This window comes from Hippoglossus hippoglossus, chromosome 9, assembly GCF_009819705.1.
Source record: "Hippoglossus hippoglossus isolate fHipHip1 chromosome 9, fHipHip1.pri, whole genome shotgun sequence".
In the NCBI taxonomy this organism is placed as follows: domain Eukaryota; kingdom Metazoa; phylum Chordata; class Actinopteri; order Pleuronectiformes; family Pleuronectidae; genus Hippoglossus; species Hippoglossus hippoglossus.
Window position 1 is genome coordinate 27,177,750 of NC_047159.1, and position 22,281 is coordinate 27,200,030.

At 41.1% G+C, this 22,281-nt stretch overlaps 1 protein-coding gene across 2 annotated transcripts; it reads left to right on the top strand.

The window, feature by feature from the left end:
* The first annotated feature begins 17,059 nt into the window (after positions 1-17,059).
* On the top strand, positions 17,060-21,906 carry fgf17 (fibroblast growth factor 17). 2 transcript variants are annotated; one of them, XM_034595872.1, is made up of 5 exons: positions 17,060-17,523; positions 17,619-17,655; positions 17,926-18,103; positions 19,859-19,965; positions 21,505-21,906. In XM_034595872.1, exons 1-5 carry the CDS (start codon positions 17,492-17,494, stop codon positions 21,793-21,795), a joined length of 645 nt encoding a protein of 214 aa, XP_034451763.1. In that variant the 5' UTR covers positions 17,060-17,491; the 3' UTR covers positions 21,796-21,906. The 2 variants fall into 2 exon arrangements, with proteins under 2 accessions (XP_034451763.1, XP_034451764.1); XM_034595873.1 differs by having other exon boundaries at positions 17,956-18,103.
* Positions 21,907-22,281: the final 375 nt, after the last annotated feature.

Genomic DNA, 22,281 nt, shown 5'->3' on the forward strand with positions numbered 1-22,281 from the left:
TATAAAAATGGTTGGAGACTCTGCGTCCAGAAAATGGAGCCAATTCTGAAGTGCCTTAAACCTGTATTCACTTCAATTACCAGCAGAGGGCGACTCCAGAGGTTGCAAGAAGAAGTTAATTCTCTTCTATTAGTTTAGAGCCGCACAAATTCTATTAGTAAGTGTTTTTCAAGTCTTGATGACCAATCAAAGTACTTCCCTGTACAGTTTGGTCATTCACACACACATGCAAACAGTGCATCTATGTGCAGCACTTTCTCTATCACACATCCCTCACACATTGCTGGCACAGCCGTTAGGGGCAATTTTGGGTTCAGTATCTTGCCCAAGGACATTTTGACTCGTGGAGACTGGGAATGAACCGCCAACCCAATTCACCAACCAGTGAATGACCTGCTCTACCTACAAGGCCACAGCCGGCCAAAGGAGTTTATGTTTTCAATATCTGGATTGAAGTCTTCGTCACAGTATGCATTGGGCATGGATACTGTGTGATTAACAGCTAGTACCATCCAATTGGTACAGGTCACATGTGTCGGTGGGTGTGCAGTGTCCTCTGGCTCTCAGTCAGGCTTGTTCGTCGCTGCACCAAGATGGTGCCATGGCTAAAACGCCAAACTGGAGGCTTCAAATGGCAATTCACAAACAATATTCCTCACTCACCAAGATCTGTCTCCAACACTGCAAAGCAACACCAATGTTAACTGTTGTTTAGTTTCAAAATCTATTTGTTTAGTTCTAATGCATTCGGTGGCTGAGAAAACTTACATAGAACCTTTATGATGAGAGACTGAATCCAAACGTAAAACACTGTGTGCTAAAAAAAACTATTAAATTCACCAGAATATACTAAAATGTTGCAGAGAACTGAGAGAATTGGTGATAATTCACTGTGGGTTCATCAATACAAGTGACTCCTTTAGACATAATCATTTGATCAGTTGTTTATAAGGAAAGAGTAACTTACACAACTAGTTTGCAACTTTAAATTAGTCTGGGATTAGTTTACTTTAATATACATTTCTTCCTAACTTCACATATTTTTTGCATGAGAACAGTGATACAAGTGAAATCTCAAGAGGTGATGATCTGGGACAGTTGCTACAAGGTTCAAAGCTTCACAATGCTTCATCCTCTTTTCTACAATACCTGATATTAGGTGTTCTACTTGGAATGTGATTATTTCATTGGCTGGTGCAGCATTAGCAGTGATGTACTTTGTCTTTCTTGCTCCTCCACTCTGCAATAACAATGTTTCTCTGTCCATGATCTATCAATTCTAATACAGTTAAAACAGATATCACATGACCACATGTGGCCAATGATTTTTCAACCTAAATTGGGGCCAGCAGCATTTCCAAAGTCTCTGTTTTAGGGATCGGAAAAAATCTTGATGCGTGCACGTCAAAGGTAAACGTAGCACAAGTGGTGTAGTCTCACTTGTTGAGGAGTACGGAGGTAACACACTTCTTCAGTGAAGTGAGAGGAATGATTGTTGTCGTACGATCACATTACACACTTTTTGTGTGTGTCCATGTATTGCTCATGTTGTGGTGACCTAAATCTGTTCACACAGTCACATTGTGGGGACTTCTTCTTCTTCTTCTTCTTCTTCTTCTTCTTCTTCTTCTTCTTCTTCTTCTTCTTCTTCTTCTTCTTCTTCTTCTTCTTCTGCTTCTTCTTCTTCTTCTGCTTCTTCTGCTTCTTCTTCTTCTTCTTCTCTGGTGTAAGAGACACTGTCAGGAGTGGTTGTCTGAGTCTTTCTATCTGTGACTGACCTGCTGTCTGCACCCAGCCAGCCCGGTGAGCACGGAGCTGCTTCTGTTTTAATTGGAGTGTGACTGGAGCTATACTGGGAGCTATGGGGAGCAGGGTAATGCTTGTCTATCACTGCCCACTGTGCACACACACACACACACACACACACACACACACACACACACACACACACCCTGCTGTGGACCTCTGTGTCTGCTGCTTAGCCTGTCAAACAGAGCGGGAAGGAGGGAGAGGGGGCTGGAGTGCTGAAGTGAGGTATAGGCAGACATTTTCTCAGGAATGCTGGGAGCTATCAGAAGTGACATGTAACCGTATCCGCTGTCAGATCTCACGCTTTATCTCTGCTCTGCTGTTGACTGTTCCTTCAGTCTGCTGATGCCTCCTGTCTGAACCTGAGAGCCTTGCTGGGAGCTGATCCTCCTGCAGGAACATTTATATCAGGGCATTTGGGTGAATAAACATTTGGGAGAACCCCTGTGGTTTTGTTGTAATTTTCCTGCACCAGCAGTTAAGTTTCTGGTTATATTCAGGGGTACACTGAGCCCTTGAATAAGATATTGTCTTAAATATACCAGAAATGCAAAAAAATATAAATGACATGCCCAAAAGATGATTGGCCCTTTTGGCAACACCAAAATTACTGAAATACAACCATATCTGTCCACACAAGTGTTTTGGCTCTGCATATGTTTTAATAATTTGTCCACAATAACATGCATGATAACGCATATCATGTGACCACTCACCTACTACACAGGCATTTGTTTTTTATGTTGCAAAAAGAGCTAGGCTACAAAAATATAATGATAATAGCTTGTATCCTACAAGTTTGCATAATTGTTAAATGCAGAATTTAACTGCAAAACATCTGTTAGCAAAGACAACAGGGTCAGCAAAGCCTGTAATTGATTATCCATGTTGCGTTCTTCTCTGGTAACCGAGGCTAATGGCGGTTGTTTTCTTCCAGAAGGGGGTTATGTGATAGGAGCCTGACAAATCAGCGAAGGTTACGTTGTGACTGAAAAGACCCAATCAGCCAGCGGTTGTGCATTGTTTCCAAACACCTCAGTTTGTTCCAAACAGTGCTAGTTTTCAAATTATAACAAGGCCAGTAGCGTTTCCAAACTCTTAGCTGCTCTAAAACTTTGGAGTAGTGTGGACTCCAGGCCTATCTGTAGCAGAGTTACAGTCTCTGACTGAGAATGCTGATTGTCCAAAAGATGAATTCATTCACACATCGTGTTCTTTTCTTTTTCTGCGTCCACCCATCATTATTGTAACGATCCAAAACCGACACGCCGACCTTCACACCCACGCTGTAGGTGGTCAGCTGTGCAGAGGGGAGAAAAGAGCTAAGGACTGAACCTCTTCGTTCATTCCACAACTATTTTGACAGAGTGCATCTTCCTGGACAGTCTGAATTCTACGTACTTATACCTGTATTTAAATAATCACCTTTCTCCCTCCTCTCTCAGATGAATTACTTATCAATCTTCGAGTGCAACTGTTTGATCAGGTTGTACAGCTTGTCTTACAAGTTAGTTCTGACAGACCATTAAGCAGCATTTAAACTACCCCATTTCCACTTCCCGATATATGGTCCTTGACATAACCCCCCTCCTCCGACCCCCCTACGATTGACATGTTTACCATGAAAAACAGCTTCACTCAATTAATTAAAAAGCAATTATGGGCTGCATAATAGTGTGCTAACGCCTTTTGAAGCTCCATTTCCATCACCCCATTAGTTCATGCACTTGTGACCTAACTGAGTGGGCTAATGGCATTACTGTAAATGTCTTTGACCCCCCACCAGTGTTTGCTTTCCACTCAAACAAACAAGATCAAACACTGTTATCAGAGCCCCCTCAGATAGAGGCCACTTGACCACTGGCTACTCAAGAAGTGAGAGGCAGCCCTCTGACAGCACTGCTGCCTGTTAGGGGCTGAAACCATCAGTGCCTACAGTGCAGGTTTTAATTAGTGGTAAAGGGTTGCATTTCACCTCCACGATGATAAATACACATGTTACACACATGTACAGAACGGGACTTTTGTCCAGGTAACGCAAAATGTGACTGTCACCACTCAACTAGCAGGAGGTCGTTAGTGTGCTTGCCTTGTTGGTTTGGCCTTTTTTAGACATGAACTCCGGAGAATGTCCGTACAATGGGGTCCAGACTTTCTCCAGAGTTTTCCTGTCTCACATGAACAATGCAGCCGGAGGTTCTCCACTCAGATTTCTCTGGAACAACACAGAAATCTCTGGAGCATTCAATGAGGGGTGGTGCAACAGGCAGAGGCAGGAAGCTAGTACAAAATTCGCCCACTCACTCACAGTGAATCCTGCGTAGGATTCCCATGATGTGTTGTCACATCAGCTCATTTGCACGTTATCCAAATCTCTTACTAGGGGGCAAGCAGGAGAATCTCTGGAGAAATTCAGGAGCCTCTCACTGGGACATGGGTGTCAGGAGATTATCCGGAGCTCAGTGCATGTCTGAAAGCAGCTTTAGTGAAGACCACTGTCTTTCTTCATGTTGTATTCCCGCTAAACAAACTCCACCACCAACAGAAATAGATGGAGGGGAACACACAAGTTGCAATCCCTACAGAGTACCTCCATTGACACTGTAGCCTCTGAGTTTGCACATGTAGACTATGATGCAGCCCTTAACAAATCCAACCTAATGGAGCCACTTCTTCTCTCGCTGCCACGGTAGTGGGACTTGTAGAGACTTGCTCGGGGCTTGATGCTGGGGCTTCACAGGTGAGCAGAAACGAGAGACGCACTTGTGGGTTTCTTAAGTGTTTAAGTGCTGTCTTTGAAAGTGTCCTGTTACGCTGCTCCTTCCATAGCCACCTGACTCCTCCTGCACAGGAGGACAAGACATTAATTTCCTTTAGTCTGGTCAGAACTGTCTGGTTGGCTTTGCAGCATTTTGACAACACAATCTAATAGAGAAGTTTTTTTGCTGGTTTTACTTCATAAAAATGATTTTAACCTAAGTTTTCTACTCATTTGTTGCTCTGAATTCTGGTTTTATGCTGAACAGGTAGAGACAGAGAGCCGAATAATAACAGACAGATAGCCTGTCTTGATCCCCACATCTTCACCACCAACAACAACGAGTGATGGCAGTTTTCCCTCCTCTTCGTTGAAGTAACACCAGGCATTGTTTGTTTATGTCATTATGTCTGTGGAACATGTGACTGATGGCTTTCTGAGTGGCTCTGAACACAGCGCTGCCCTCTTACCTGCCTGTGACCTCCACAAGGGCTACCATTGACCCCTGTCAATTGTCAATCTCTACTCTCATCTCGCCTCCACCGGCCCATTGTTCCTCTCAGGCTCATTCACAGCCAGTGAAGGCCCCGGCTCAGCAGCTCTGCTAACTCTGCTGCTGGGGACAAAGGCACATCCACAACACTTGACCTAATGGCTGAGAAACAACTGTATATCCTTGTGAGATACATGTTGTAAACAATGTATTTTATTACATGTTCTTTTAGCTTTTTAGTAAAAATCACAAAATGATTATTATAATTAAGTAAAAACTTCCATGTGACAGATTGTCAGTGTGTTGGGGTGGTGTTCAGAGTCATTTGCACTGCGTTCGCACAGTTACAGCTGACCTCTTGTGATTGGATCACTCAGGATAGATGTAAATACCCGGTCTGAACTAGATCTGAATGGGTCATGTGATTTTTCAGGTGTGTAAGCAGGGACAGAGATTGCTATTGATACTGAGTTCAAATATTTCAATAAAATAGACCTAATGTAGTGATGCCAAAAGTCTAATCATAGACCCTTTAATGGTATTCTTCAGCTCCCGGTCTCCTGACTCTGATGTGGTTGCTGGAATTTCCACTGGCTCTCACCAGATGTAACATGGGTGGCTTTGTTAACAATGGAGAACCAGTATGTCTCCATTCTCTCCACAGCTTGAGTCATGGGAGCAGGCCTGACATACCAGGCATGCTGCAGTTGTAGGGCACCACTTGTCTTGCCATCGGTCTGGGGCCCATTGGGTGGTGGGGCTGGGCTGTGGGGGGTGACAGAAAATAGAAAATGGAAAATTCCTGTGTGAAGTGCAGTCGTTGTTGATCAGGTGTGAACTGTGGAGCAGAGATCACAGCAGTAAGGGGAGGAGGGAGCAGACAGCTGCTGCAGCTCCACTAACAGCAAGCTCACTGCGACTGGGGCCCAGCGCTCACTACCAAGGACTCTGTGGTGGACAGAAGGATGTTTACGGGAACTATAGCTCTACTTGTACACATATATTTCATAAATATTGCATGTACGGTGATCCAGATGGTTTTAAGTACAATATATATATACCTTTCTTTACAGTGTAAACTTGTATGCACATAGGTATTATATGCTGTTAAATCACGAATCTTCCTAAATACTAATATTGACTTACTCCCATATTACTGACCAGTTCAACCCACAAACCTCTGCATGCAGTATATCACTCTGCTTTAAGATACATCACTTGAGATCATTATGGGACACACCATTGCTACTGCTCTATCAGTGAGTGCCCTGCAGCATTCTTACTTATTTATAAAGCTACGTTAAAGGCCCTGCTTTCCAAAACCTTATTGAAATCACTGAAATGATTCCATGGTTTCATGTTGACTTTACTGATTGTACTAGTCTGTGCTTTGAACTTCGTTTCATTGTCTTGGTAGTTCGTCCGTTTGCTCTAAAAACAGGTCTTGTCGTCATGGTCAGGGATTATCTGAGTGACTGTAACCTTTCCATCAGTTCTGACCTGTCTGATCATTCTTCTCTGGTCTCTCTCATCAACACTGAACTTCTACTCACTGAATGTTTTTAATTTTGATTTCTATTCTGACTGAACACTCAATCGTGTCATTGTCAAAGTCATGTGAGTGAATATTCTTGTAGATGGTGCTGCCTTTTAATTTTCCTATTACTCAGAATTGTAATGATTAAAAAATTCAACCTAGAATGAAGTTGATAAACAGTTCAATAAAATCTGTAACATCTCTACTCAAGTGCTGGAAACGCTGACATAAATGAATCCCTCAGTTCATATTGTAAAGGAGACATCCTAACATACAAATTATATTTACAAATGAGATGTTTGCACGGAGGAAACATGCCCAGAGCTTGGCCGTCCCTGATGTGAAAAGATATGGCTCTATGGCATCAGTAATAAACAATCTAGTTTATGGCTTGTAAATGACAGTGCCCTAGTGCCAACTGGTGCTCTTATAAATTGAGCTCCAGGTGGCATGCCACTATCCCCTTTTCCATAATCCTGTGGTAAGGACTGAGAACCTCCATGGTCACTGCAATATGTCCCTGTACTAATCAACCAACTATTCATCTTTAAATATGTGAAAATTACAAGTGTAACCAAAAACACATAGCCCTGGTTTATAATTAATTGTTAAACTTTCTGCAGATGCTGTATCTTTGCCCATTGCACATAAAACAAAATAAACCATGAGGAAAATATTTTCTTTTTTCGATCAGATCTTTTACCATTTAATCGTTGGGTTCATGTTGTTGCCTCTTTATATTGAAATGGACTTATTATTATTAATATTATTATTATTGGATTTATAAATTGTTTCACCAATTTTATCGACCACTCAAAGCTCTTTACACTACAAGTCACACACACACATTCATACAGTGTTTCTATATGCTGCGCTTTTTCTATCACACACCAATCTCACACACAAGAGGACAAGGACACTTCGGCATGCAGATTGGTGGAGGCCAGCATGTTGGAAATCGAATGTAGGGTCGGATAGTGCTGCATTTTCTTAGTTCGTTTTGTTCGTTGCACATTGGTAGTCTTTCATAGATTTTACAGTGTACGTTTGGTTACCTGTTGTGTCTCATTCATACACTTTATTTATACTGTTGCCTACTTCTATGCAGTAAAGAAAACTTTCCGCCTGGCTGTAGCTGGAAACATACATTTTTTTCTTATTTTGAAAGGAATCCTCTGAGGAATTCCTTGGGGGTTTTGACCCACAGCCCAGTGACATCGGTGATATATGTCTATAGTCCTGCTGTCAACTAATGACAGAATAAATCTTGAAAATGGCTATCAATGAGTCCTTGAAATCCCAAACCAGTCAAATATAATGGCCTGATGTGTCCTCTGGGAGCAGGAGGTCACATGTTTTTCCATCCATAACTAATTTCTAATAAATGGCCAGTTTCCCAATGCAAGTTTTTCAGAGGTCAAATTGTTTGCATGCTTTTTTCTCTGGCCACAGATTCTCAAAAGTAAGTGTTGGCTTTTGTGAGGATGTTGTAGGCTGCAGCTAGAAATTTAGAGTCAACACAATACAAAACTTAAAAATAAATAAAAATATGCAGTAATCATTGTTATAATTAATGTTTTATTCATCAATTTAATGACACTGGAAGGCATCAAAGGCTACCCGAGTCTTTAAAAACCTTGATTATCATTGAAGGAAAACTGTTTTACCAAAATTAATGACTTGTTCAGGAGAATATGTTGCAGCTACCAAGTTTCTGGTTTTTAAAATGAACACAGATCCAGAGCTGTGAGTCATGTGCAGCTGTACATAAAGCAAACAAATTGTCAATTGACCTGAAAGACCTGAAATCATATTTATAGAATCAGGTCTGAGGTCAAATACGAAACCGAAATATATATATGATTGTTTCATCTCCCTGACAGCCTCTTATATTCGAGTCATTGGCAGCTGTAATACAATTTTTTTTTTCAGGCCTCCTAATGCATTTACAGCAGCAGGACTTGCAACCCTGAACGGTGAAGTTCATTTTTTACTCTTTGGTGAATCATTTTGTGAATGAGACACAGGCAACCTTATATGACAATTTTAAGGGTCTTAATAGTGCCTATGATCAAAAGTCACATATGTCTCATAAAGATGTGACCCTTTGAAGGTTATGTGAGCAGTTTTCAGACATGAACTCCAGAGGAAGAACGGAGAGTTGGGTCCAGACTCTCTGCAGAGGTTGACTATCATACATGCACAATGCAACGGCAGATTTTCCACTTAGACACGTTCACAACAAATCAAATCTCTGTAGCGTTCAGGTGACGGGTGGTGCAGCATGCAGAGGCAGGACATAACGTATACATTCTGCTGTGCAGATCTCGTGTTGTGGTTTACAGCACATGTACAACGGTGTCGGCTCTTATCAAAGTTTGTATATTCTATGTGTGTATCAAGAGAAATATTATTATTATTATTTTATTTTTTGTCATTGTTGCATCTGTTACGCGTTAGAAATCCTCGTGAATCCTGCTGCGGTCTCACATCGGCTCCTCCACACTTTTTGCGGACTTCATACTAGGGAGCCAGATAGAGAAAATCTTCAGAAGGCTCAGCAGCTCTCACTCGGTCATTTGCGTTCACACATACAGCCCCTGTGGAAAAAAAGGCCGGAGGATCTACAGAGTTCAGTACATGTCTTAAAGCAGCTGTAGTAAACTGCTTTGCACAAAAGCAGTTCCTTCAACCTATCTGCCTTATTCATGATCACACACAGGTTTGTTATCTCTGCCAAGCAGGTAATGTTCCTCCCTTGTTTGTTTTCTTTGTAGGTTTGTTTGCAAGCAAGCTTATACAAAAACAACACAGATTTCCACAAACCTCTGTGGGAGGATGCTGTGTGGGTCCGGGAAGAACTGAAAATTCTGAGGTCTGGACATGCAGAAACAGACACTTCTGAAAACAATGACGCAGACACTGATATTCCTCTCCTGATTGGATGACGTACTTAAAACACAATGTCATTTTTTACTTTAAATATGGCTTTATAATCATTTTGATGATAAACAAACTTGAAATTGGGAGAATTTCATTGCCACAGCACTCCCGGAATAGCTGGTATTGCACTGTGTAACTCTGGTGTACTGCAGAAACAACTGTGACATACTTTCGGCATTCGTCACATTCCAACAACCAGAGCCGGAGACGGCAGCTAGCTATAAGAAAAAGTAAGCTTGGTATCCTCAGTATGGCAGAGCCAGCAAAGAAACTGAAGTGTATCATGTACAATATGTGCCTATATCATTACGCCTACAATATTTAATATCATTATACAAATTCAGACACTTTGTAAAAAACTGTATATGAGCTGAGAATGCAAGCAGAATTTCAGCTAAATGAATGTCATTTTGAATCTCCAATGTCCCAACAAATTGAACTATTCAGTCATGTTTGTGTAAATTCCTGTCAGTCGATGTTGTTCTTTGGCTTCCGAGTTTGTCTGTTCGTTTTATGTCAGCTTGGCAACAAAAGCATGTGTGTGTGTCTGTCCATGGGGAGACTGAAACTAAGTGTTGTTTAAAAGACAGTTCTGAAAACGTTAATTACACCTCCAACCTATAGGGAGACCCTGAATGTACCCGAGAGCAATTTTTGCATTGTGTTGTTGAAATAGTGCTGGAGTCACTAGAAGTGAATGTTTCACTGCCTTATTTGATAAATTGGAAAACAAATGTGTTGAATTTTACCGATATGTTGAATGACATGGGGTTGACTTTTCAAACCCCACAACACGGCAGGTGAGTAACATCAACAGCAGTAAAATAGACAAATACCTGAAATCATCTTTAATTCATGACTTTGAAAGCTAACAGACAGAGAAAAAGTAAAATGCCTTTAAATGTCTGTTGACTATCCAGAAATCAGAGATAGAAACGTCTTTGGCTTTCTGCAAACAGCTGAGAGCGTGCACATGAGCACATTGCAGTACGATCAGTTGAGAGCTAACAATGTCTTTCTTCTCAGGAGCTTCATTTACCACTTCAAAGTGCAAGCATTTGTGTCACTACCATTTACAACAGTGTCTGTCCTCAGGCATGACCTTGCATCTAACCCTGTTAGATATGCGCCTTGAGCATGTTCATTGCTCAGTGACATTTTGCTCCTTAAAAATAACACAGATGCTGGGCCCTGTCTGACAGACCCACTGTAGCTGGACAGCGTCCGGCTATTTTCATTACTACCATCTCTTGTAACCCCCCCCCCCCACACACACACACACACACACACACACACACCACACACACACTCGAACCTCCCTCTCTCTTGGTGTCTGTGGTTCAGAGAAGGCCAGTTGAGTGAGTCACTTTATAAGTTTTGAAGTCTGACATGTTCCCAGCTTCTTGGCATGTGGATGAAGCAGTCAGAGCCTGTCTGCAACTGGCAAGCGTTAATCATGGATCAGCAACTTGGGTTTCACCTGTTGGACATCCCAGCGCTCAGGGACTCAGGGGGATTTGCACAGTCTGGTCACCCTGACAATGTTGTCTGTCACTTATTACCTCTTACATCACATGCTATAAGCTCTTAATGTCATTGGTTATTCACACACATCAGGCTGACCTATCTATGTTACATTTTAACTCATCACTGGACATTTTCACACTGTAGGGTCACAATTTTGCAGAGTGCTTATGCCTTCCATCACGTAAACAACTTTATCCCACGTGATCCCATGCTGCTTGAATTGCTAGTGTGTGTGCATGAGTGTGTTTGTGTTCAAAGGCTTTGTGGGGCAGCACTCATTATGGATAAAGGGGGTGGGGAAACTAGTTCAAATTTATTGCCTGCGTCAGCTGTGTCAAATTTGGCAAGCTCAAATGGCCAGCTTGCAAATGGCAGGGCAATACCTTAGGGTCAACAGCCTTTGTAATAAGTTGTACATATTCACCTCTCAGTGTTTAACTTTAAAGGTTCCCAAAGAACATCCACAGGTTACTTTTACATTAGCAGGCTGCTGAATCAGTCAAGTGAGGGCAGACGTGATTGTGGATGTGAGAGACAATCAGAGCCCCGCTGCTACTGTTGCAGCTTTCGACGAGGAGCAGCCTGCTCGTCCAAATCAATCCTACAGTATTTTTTTCATTCTTTTTTACATTTCTCCCCTTTTGATCGTTCATAAAGGGGACCACCCACTTTCTGAACCCTTGCCTCTATTTTTGCAGGGTCAGAAAGAGTGGCCAGTTGCTCTTTATGGCGGAGATTTTTACGATGTGGTCAGAGCTGTTTGGAGACCACCAGTTCTCCTTTCACTTGTCACTGGAGCTACAGTAGCCCCAAGGAAGGCCCGAGCTGTGCATGAGTTTCACTGTTCTGAAGACTTGGACATTTTGGCAACTGCTCAAAAGTCTGTAAAGCAGTTTATCCTCCCAGTATTAAGACGACTACATGATTTACCTGTTTGTCATATTTATCAGGGTCATTTTTTTAAAGATTATGTGGAACTATTGCCCACACAGTGTTTAACTTGTTACCATCATAACTTTAAATATTAAAAAACATATACCAGTATATAGAACAGTGATTTTCTCATCTTTACATAAAATGTCTACTTAGAATTAATGTCAACTCTGAAGAAATGACCTAATACAGTGATGTGTCCCTCTTAGAGGGGCAGTTGAAGCAATGTTAGACATGATTGTCCCACATTCATTTGGTAAATGAATGTTCACAAAAATCGACGTATTAAAAGTAATTATTTAAAAAAACGGAGGGAGTGGATTTTCAAAACTTGTGAATTTAATGTTGTCTTAGATATGTATGGATGTGGATTAACCTACAACTAGGACAATAAGGAGCCTGGTAAACCAGCATTCCAGCAAGGCCTTTTTCCAAATATTATGAATAGTTCAAAATAAATGAAATAATAAATAATCAAATTAATTTGTTTAGAACACGTTTCCTTTTTGTCATCCAAAATTGATACACAGCCTTGTAAGGCTGCTCTTAATGACAATAATGCTTTGAGCGTAATTTTAACATCAACATGCTGACATGCTCACAATGACAATGCTATCATGCTAACGTTTGCAGGTTGAATGCTCACAATGCTTACTGTCATATCCATTGTGTTCTAGCATGATAGCATGCTAGAATTTCTCATCAGCACTAAAGACAGAGTGTAGCTGAAGACATTTTTTATGGTATTTGTTATCTTTTATGTATTTAACCAATAACTAAGGTATTGGCCATATTAACAGTGAAAAGTCAGAGAATCACCAAAGTTTTAAAGATTCATCCTCAGGAGAACACAAATGTCTTAACCAAATTTAATGGCAATCCATACAATAATTGTCTAGACATTTAAAACCCACAAATTTACTGGTGACAGTAGATGTAATGTCAGTTAATAGAATTCTTCATGGATATAGTGAATGGAGAGACCACAGAGAGACCGACTCAAGCCATTGTTGCTAGCATGGATACAATCTTCACCTGTTTTGCCTGCATTTCTGTCATCATCTAGGTCTTCTCATTTCAGCCTGAGTGCCTGCCCAGCCCGCCACAGAGACACGTATAAATAAGATCAGGTTACGTGTCCTCAGATCTCTGCGTCACTTTTCAAATTGAAGAGTGTTAGACTGATTCTCTGTTCTGCTCAAGCTGTCTGAGGAGACATTTCCCTTTAGCCATATCCCATTTCTATATCCCTATACGCTGTGGGTACATAAACAAAAATCATGCATATATGAAAGTGTTGGGATTTGTCCTCTGTGGATCATGAATATCCACAGCAAATTTGAAGCCACTGGATCTATGTTCATGATGTCTGAGTAGGGACATCACAATGATGGAAATGAGTGGCTATCATGGGTTTCTCAAATATGGCATTACGGAAGGAACTGATCAGGATTCCTCTCAATGTATTGAGTGGCATATTCAAATTTGAAGGAATGGATGTAAAACAATGAGTGGTTCCAGTCTCCAATTGACCCGATCGGACTATGGAAGAAAGCAGGAACCCAGAGAGAAAAGCGTTGTATCACGTTGTTTTCAGACATGAAGCCCAGAGAATGTCTGTACAATGGGGTCGGGACTTTGTCCGGAGTTTGTCTTTCATAAATGAAGAACGCAGCAGGAGGTTGAGAGAAGGAGATTGGACGCGTTAACCTATCAACAGAAAGATCTCCGGAACATTCAGATGAGGAGTGGCGCCTGAGTAGCGCATGCAGGAGGCAGGACTGCTGCAGAGATCACATGTTTTAGTTTACAGCACATCAACACCGGCGTTGGCCTGTATCACCAAAAGCCCTTGAATGGCATTGTCTTTCCAAGTTGTCGTCTGCTTTGGTGTTGACTACATGTATCACATCTCTTTTACATTCTGAAATATTTGTATTCTTTTGTTTGCATCCATTGCGTGTCTGAAATCAACACACCCAATCACTCAAAGTGAATCCCCAGGATAATCTCCTGCTGTATTCTCACATCGGCTCATTTGGAGATTTTCCAGAATTTTTACCAAGGGGCTTGCAGGAAAGGTTTCGGAGAATGTCTGTAGCAACTGACATTTGTGTTCTCACATACAGCCCCTCTAGATAATGTCAGACGATATATCCGGAGTTCAGTGCATGTCTGAAAGCTGCTTCAGATGTGTCTTTTTTTATTTTGGGTCTTTCATGTAATTTAGTCTGAACTGTCATGTAGTTGTCTGACAGTCACCAAAGGGCTATAGTAAAATATTCACACGCAAAAGAATAAATGATGATTGTGTCTTCCTCTTCTACTCCGACTTATTAACATATCATAGGTTCTGACGGTGTGTTTATGTGCTTTTAAGTTGGCAGTAGGAAAGTTTGACGAGTGGCATTTCGTGAGGCCCTATCTCCCTTTTTTCTTCCTTCTACATCCCATTGCCTAAACATCTTGCTGACAACAGAGCGTAGCCAGAGATCTGTGAACTCCGCAGTGATGACAGCAGCTACTGCAAAAGTATTCTGCAACCCTACTGTCAAATAAAATGGTATCCTTGTTAGCGGCCGTCACCACATGCTGAAGAGGTAATCCTACACAGCCAGCTTTTGACATTTAGAAGAATTTGACCTCTTACCATTGAGTCACAGCTTATCACTATATAAACTATATGAGGATCAGTTAGATGTATGTGGATTAGTTAGGAGGGAGAAGACCAATCAGCTAATGTAAGAAGATAAAGGTAACAATGTTGTCACCATGCTATCAAGACATCAAGTCTACAGTATCTATTAGATGTCAGAATTTAACAAGAGTTTATACTACATATCAACTTTATACCAGAATAAATTTGAAATACATTGTGTCCAGGAGGAGAGTAGACAGCTTTATAGCTTTTCAACATGTATTGGCTGTAGCACAATGTGGGAATGAAACTCACAACAAAGCAACAGTGAATGCAGGTCTCGGGTGAGGAACCTTCATGCTATCAAGTTCCATTTCACCTTTTATCCCAGCCTTTGAAGGGACATACTAAATTATTCAGCACATATATAGCACTAACCTCTCTTATGCAATTGCTGGAACTGCTTCTCTTTGATGAGGCAGCTGATGTCAGATGATAGTGATGATGATGATGATGTAAATCACAACTGGTTGTCGCCAAAACAACTTGCAAGAAATCCTCACCTTTGTTTGTTTTTGATCATAGAGAGAGCAAGTTGCCGCAAACTAGAAACATTGATTTATTCAATTTTTTCTTGAAAAGAGCAACACTCCAAATCTACTTTTCTTTTAATGACAATTATCATGATGTGATCAGCTGTCATCAGTGATGACCTGTAACAGCTCCGTGTTCTTCCTTCACCCTGACTGTGACCTGACCTGATCCAGTCCAAAGGGATTGTTATTTTTGTTATTGCACAAAAAAAATAACCGATGTCATGATTATATGTTTCTATTACTAAGTTGCTGTCTTGTCTTTATACATTGGCTTGTGGGCCTGAGGGTCACCATCCATTGACATATACTATTTTACTTACATTTCTGTTCTCTGCTTTAACGATTAATTTCTGATGATTTTTGTTTTTGTATTTGATTGCATGTTTTCCAGATGACAGGGAATATGACATCATGAGGCTGATGATTTTTCGATCAAGCTGCCACACACTTACTGGAACATGGATCATACCACTGCATCATTAAAAGCTTCTCTCAGCACTCATTACTCACATGTCTGTTTAGGTTCCTGGCAATATTAATATTGAATGTTGTATTACCAGAGGAGACGAGCTGATGTTAACTGTGTCTTATACAGTAAGAAGTGAGATCACCAAGAGAAACCAGTCACTGCTGTCAGCTTAAGTCTGAAAAATCTGTGTGTCAGAGATGACTGCTGCATTTTATCACTTTAGTGCCCCAGACTGGGGTGATGAGGGGTCAAGAGAACGTGAGAAGGGCAACAAGTGAAGGCACTTGAAGCTTCATGTTACACTGTTGTCCATGGACACAAGGAATGTTTCATCTGGACTCAGATACTAATACATTATATTCAATTCGTAATTTTAACAAACATTATCTCAAGGCACTTTACATAGAAGGCCGAGACCTTACAATTTTAGAGAAACCCAACAGTTCCCACAATGAACCAGCACTTTAGCGACTGTGGAGAGAATAAACTCCCTAATTAGCAAGAAGAAACCTCGAGCAGAACCAGACTTGGCGGCAGTGTGGGCGGCCATCTGCCTCGACCGGTTGGGGTGAGCAGAGGAAAATGGGGAAGAGAGGAGAAGGTGGGTGGAAAAGAGGGGAGAGAAGAGAGAGACCAGGAATAGTTGTGTCACCGTCATATTTAAGATCTGTCAGACTGGTTGTTATAGTAACAATAATGATTAGAGTGATATTTATAGATATAATTATGTTATCAATGATTGCAGCACCGGTAATAATAATATTAACAATAATAATAACAATAATAATAATAATAATAATAATAATAATAGAGTGTTGTCAGATCTGGATCCTGCAGTTCTGGAGTCAGAGCAGGACTTGTCTTCTCTTCTCTTATCGTTAACTTCATTGCTTTCAGGGGAAGAGGAAAAGACAGAATCCTTCAGTATCTCGCGATGTGGATTGCTTATTATCTAGACATGAAACTTTTTGTCTAAATGGTTTGTTTTGGCTCATTTACATGAGCTTGAAGTGTGACCAGTCAACACAGAGATAAAAGGGAATTTGTGGTGGGAGTGGGGGGCTGTGCCCTCTTTAACACCTAATTGCCACACCCATAAGGTGCGATTAGGCCTCTCACTTTTAAATACAATGCTACAGTAATGATCAAGGCTACCTTAAAAGCAGACTGAATGAAATATTGAACCAAAACTTCCACAACCGTTTCGTTTTCTTTTGCAGTTGAGCTGAAGAAGATGAGAGTGGAGATAAGTCTCTTTGTAGCAAAACATGAATGTGAATAATTTCTCTTGTACTGCACATCTGCGTTTCCCTGGGCTATTAAATCATCGTTAGGGGTCTTGGTGCTGTGCCCACCCACCGAAGGAAGATTTCAGGGAGGGACTTTGCCTCTCAACATTTAACCAGTGAGCAGCCTGATCCCGGAGAGGCAGAGGGCTTTTCAAAACCTGGAATTAACCGGAGCAGAGCTGCACAGAGCCGGGAAGCGCTCACGTTTGAACCCCCCAGTGATGCGCAGGCTTTCTGTTTTATAATGGATGTACCCGGGTGTGATGCGCAGCGCGGATCTGTTGAGGAGCTCTTCGCCACCCAGTCAGCTGGACCAGGGGGTTTGATGGCCTGCATGTGAAGGGACATAACTCCGCGGTGGTTCTACCAGAGGCTCTGTTGGTGTGGATGGACAGGTCACAAGTGCATACGCAACAGTGTGGCAGCACCGCTGGATTTACGCACCGCATCCAACTTGGACTATCTGCCTCCTCTCTTGTCGGGTGAAATAAGAAGGAGGATGTATGGAATAAACCAGCGCTGTATTTACATGTAAGTCGTCGGATAAAGCTGTAGAATGAAATACTGTGATTTTTTTTATTTACTCAAATATAATAACAACTCTCCATGTTCTCTTGCCCCTGCAGATCATTTCATTTTTTCGTGCTGTGGTGCCAAGCTCAGGTAAGAACTAAATTCTGAATGACACTATTAAAAGTTATCTTCTAAAGTAAGATTAAAAAAAATAATTGGAATGGAAAAGAAAGTTTGTTTTAAGTTGTGATAACTTACTTGTGAATACCTCATTGTGTAGCAGATATTGTTAACGTTATGTGTCTGATGGGGAGATTCCCCTTCGTACACCCTGTCTTGTAAAATTGGCTATATACTCATTTATCTCAGATTAGACAGAAAAAAAAATTATATATTTTATTTTTCCCTGTACATGAAAAGGGGGAGAATCACCCGTCTCCTAATTTTAAGCAGTATGTGAGGACGCAGGGCGCAGTGACGGACCAGCTGAGCCGCAGACAGATCAGGGTGTACCAGCTCTACAGCCGCACCAGCGGGAAGCACGTCCAGATTCAGGGCAAACGGGTCACCGCTACCGCTGAGGATGGAAACATGTACGGTAAGAGCTGACCCGAGGCCCGCTGCTGGCCCTGCAACACATGTGGCTGTGGTTGTGGCTTTTGCCACGGAGCTGTACTTATTAACAGAGATGATCCTTCAGCAATATTTTCATTAGAGGCATTCGCCACTGGAGGTCTGCACGGTGGAGAACACAATTAGACTGTCTTTTAATGGTAGCTAAAGCAGGTTTGGACAATTCCCATCCTCCACCATGGCATTGAGCTAAGCATCCAATTTTCTGAATAATAAGAAAATGTACCACTGGTCTCTGAAAAACACAGATGACGTTTAAAGGCAATTAATCTGAGGAAATTTCCACAAATCCTCAAGAACTTCTGCATGGAAAATTAGTACATAGCCGAAATATATTTGTAACCTCTTTTTTCTCGTTGAAATCAGATGGGAATTAATCATTCTTTGTACTTCATTTTTAGTGAAATTCTATTGGTAGGTAACATCAACATATATTTCTAGTAGATTTTTACACTTTGATTCATGTTGTACCACAATATGCTTTGTCATTGCAGCCACCATCTTTGTCTGGGGTTGGAAATGTGGTCACACCATGCAAATCTTTTTTTATCATGCAACAAACTGAATCTTTTTTCATCTAGTGTTAGATGAGTCCGCTGGGGATTTGTGTTCGTCATGTGTCGGCCTTCAGAGAATTTAAAAGAATTTAATTATTTTTCAGAGAGTCAGATGCTTAGCTCTGTGACTGAGAGGCACAAATGAGGCTAGTCTGGACTGGTATTTATCTTTTATAAACTGCATATTGGCAACTTCAAATCTGCAGTGAAACCTGTTGCATGTTTAGAGTCTAGGCTTTTCAAAGATTGTGATTTTTGAAACACATTTGGTACACAAAAATGGGTCATGCGATAAAAGACAAACATAGAAATGTTTAAAGTTTCTTTAGAGAAAGGATCAAATGTCATGTTTCGGTCCCTGACACTGGGCACAAAGCCTCTGCTGGGGACTGATGTCCTCAGGCACAACCAGCAGTTTCACCTCCTACCTGCGTGTCCCTCTGTGAGGTGTTTTCAGGCCTATATGTTAATTCAGCCTCCCTGCTGTATCCATGAATCCATCGTCTGGCGAATTAGCGGCTGATTAGGGCAAGTCCTTTGTCTCCATAGCCCCAATACACAAGGCTGTTGTAATGCCCAATGACTGTAATTAACTGCAGGACAGATTCAGTTGAGAATGTATATTCTGCTGCCAATACAACTCTTTAATGTTCAGTCATTCGCTCACTGATGATTTGTTTAGTCTTTCAGCATAGAGTTAAATTGAGGAGGGTTACCTGCATTCCCAAAGCAGGGCGATACTGTTGGTTTCAGCCCAGCAGAGCTATTGTCTAGTGATAACAATTTAATATACAAGGTGATAACAAGCATAACAAGTAAATGTCATCTACTAACAGGTAACACAACCAGTAACAGCTTTACAGACCCTCAAATGCTCAAATAAGCTTAAATGAACAAACAACAGACCTGAAACATGGTTTATGTCTGACACGTTGCACTAAAGTATCAAATTGTGGATCTTCACATTGGAGCATTAGTGTCCACAAAAAAAGATTCGAGCCTACTGTCAGAATTCTGTTTATTCATCAGTGGAACTGCATGTATCACTGTGTATTTTGGGTTTTGGATAATACATGGAACTCTTGAAATGACAAACTGATAATTAAAAGAAAATGATGTCATGGATTCTGGTGTAACTTGACTTTCTATTCTTTTTCTGGCAGCTCGCCTGTTTGTTGAGACGGACACGTTTGGCAGTCGCGTGAGGATAAGAGGAGCAGAAAGTGGGCGCTACCTCTGCATGAACCGGAAGGGTAAACTTGTTGGAAAGGTACAATATATATTCCGTTATCTTTTTTACTTGACAGACAAAGTTAACTTTGATGTTAGTTAGCATGGATCAGTCTGGAATCATTGCTGTGATAAAATAAAGTTAAAATAAAGTAATTACAATGTTATAGTATGATAATATTAAATGGCCAAATTCTATTGTTGCAAGCAAGAATTGTATCAAATAATCTGAACCATCTTTGAAAACACTTGTGGCATTTATTGTAAAAGTTTCACACTTTGCCAAGCAGATACAATGTAGACAGAGGATGTAAACACAGTATGATCAGTGTTTCTTACAATTCCAGCCAAAGAACACAGACATGACTCACTTGTCTTAATCCATTCAAGAGCTAGTTCCTCTTTAGAAGACATATAATCTGTGCTCGGCGTCAGTTTATCAGATCTCACATCCACTAAAATACACACTGCAGCTCCGATATGAAAGCCTCAGTCCATTGTCAGTGTAGTGTCATAACATGTCAGTCACCCCAGGACATGATGTGATGGGAAAATAGGAATCCTCGGAGAAGTGAGGGATAGTCGCTCCATCTTAGAGCCACAGCTGACAGCATTGAGGGGAAAGTACAAGCCCATCATGCACTGCCTGTGTGTTTGGTCATAAGTCAACTCTCCATTTCCTTCATGGAAATGGAAAAGATGGGTCCACATATCTGGCTGACACGAAAACTTACAAACCTATTTCTCCTCTTGGTTGAGGGGTGTTGAAGGCGCGGCTGCTCGAATGTCTGTTAGAAAGTGCAAACACGACACAGAACACAAGTCAAGAGGAAATTACTGTTTTCTTTGATTGGCTAAGATGAGTGTTCACGACAACAAACCACTGACATGTGGCCGTCACACTTTTTCTGCAACCGTACCTTTTCACAAAGGTTGCGTGTTATCGACATTTCATAAAACAACTGCAGCACATAAAGTTAGTTATCTTTGGATTCATATTTTATTACTTAACAGAAGTTAACTGAAATTACAAGTTAAACGAGGAGATCGATACCACTCTCAGGTCTGTATATTAGATATGAGGTACAGCAGCCTGTTAGCTTAGCTTAGCATAAAGAAAACACTAGCCTGACACACCGACCTTGTTGTTCAATATGTAAAAGCAGCTAATGTTGTGATTTTGCACCAGAATTATGAACCAAATTGTTGAAAGAAGTAATATATATAATGTTTGAATTTGTGAGCTTTATACCTTTGCTCTGAGCCAGTGTACTACACAAACTGACTGCTTGTTATAGGTTCATATTTATTGGTAGATATTAGTCAAAAAAGGACGAAGGAAGAATACGATATATACTCTCTCAAACATTACACAGATTGTGACAAGGCTTTAATATGAAGGAAAACTGTCTGAATTGACCATTGGCTTATTATAGATCATATGACTTTGGTAATATAGTTATTTATAGTCAGTGATCCTTTTGTTTGATGTGTATATGAACAAACAAAAGATATGTGTTTCATGCTTTGCGAGTCTGTCCAAGTTTAACATAAGGAACCATTCTCTCTCCTCATGCAGCCCAATGGCCGGAGCAGGGATTGTATCTTCACGGAGATAGTGCTGGAGAACAATTACACGGCGTTCCAGAATGCCAAGTATGAGGGCTGGTATGTGGCCTTCACCAGGAAAGGGAGGCCCATTAAAGCCTCCAGGACGAGGCAGAACCAGAGAGAGGTCCATTTCATCAAGAGGCTACACACGGGCCCGCCTCCCTTCCCCAACACGGACCAAAGCAAACACTTTGAGTTCATCCGATTTCCGTCCACACGTCGAGCGAAGCGGAACAGGAAATCACATACCTCTTCCTAACACGCAGCAAAAGACATGGACTGATACCAGCTGTGAAATAGGAAGAAACAGATGCAATTTTATTTTTGTATATTTTTGATAGGTAAGCAATGGTGAAAATGCCATAAATCTAGAGTAATATTGCTGTAAAATGGTCACGTGTAAATACTGAAAGAGAGTAAAGCAGATGGATTATATTTAATTGTCCTGTGTGTATGTGTTGTCTGGGGGGGGGAACTGTTTAGGACGAAGGGTGTTTAATGACAAAGTGGAGCATGACAGAGACATTATTTTCCCCTAATGCATTAAGGGGTAAATATATTGTTCAGATGAAAACAATGACCCAAGGGTTTAACATTCTGCATGATCAGTGAACTACATTACAATGGAAATGTATCTTTGTCTGATGCTGTACAAGACAGTCCACACTGTTCAATGCAGGGGGTGAACAAAATAAAATGAAAATCTCATGTGACATGGAATGATGAAAAAAGGACATGAAATATG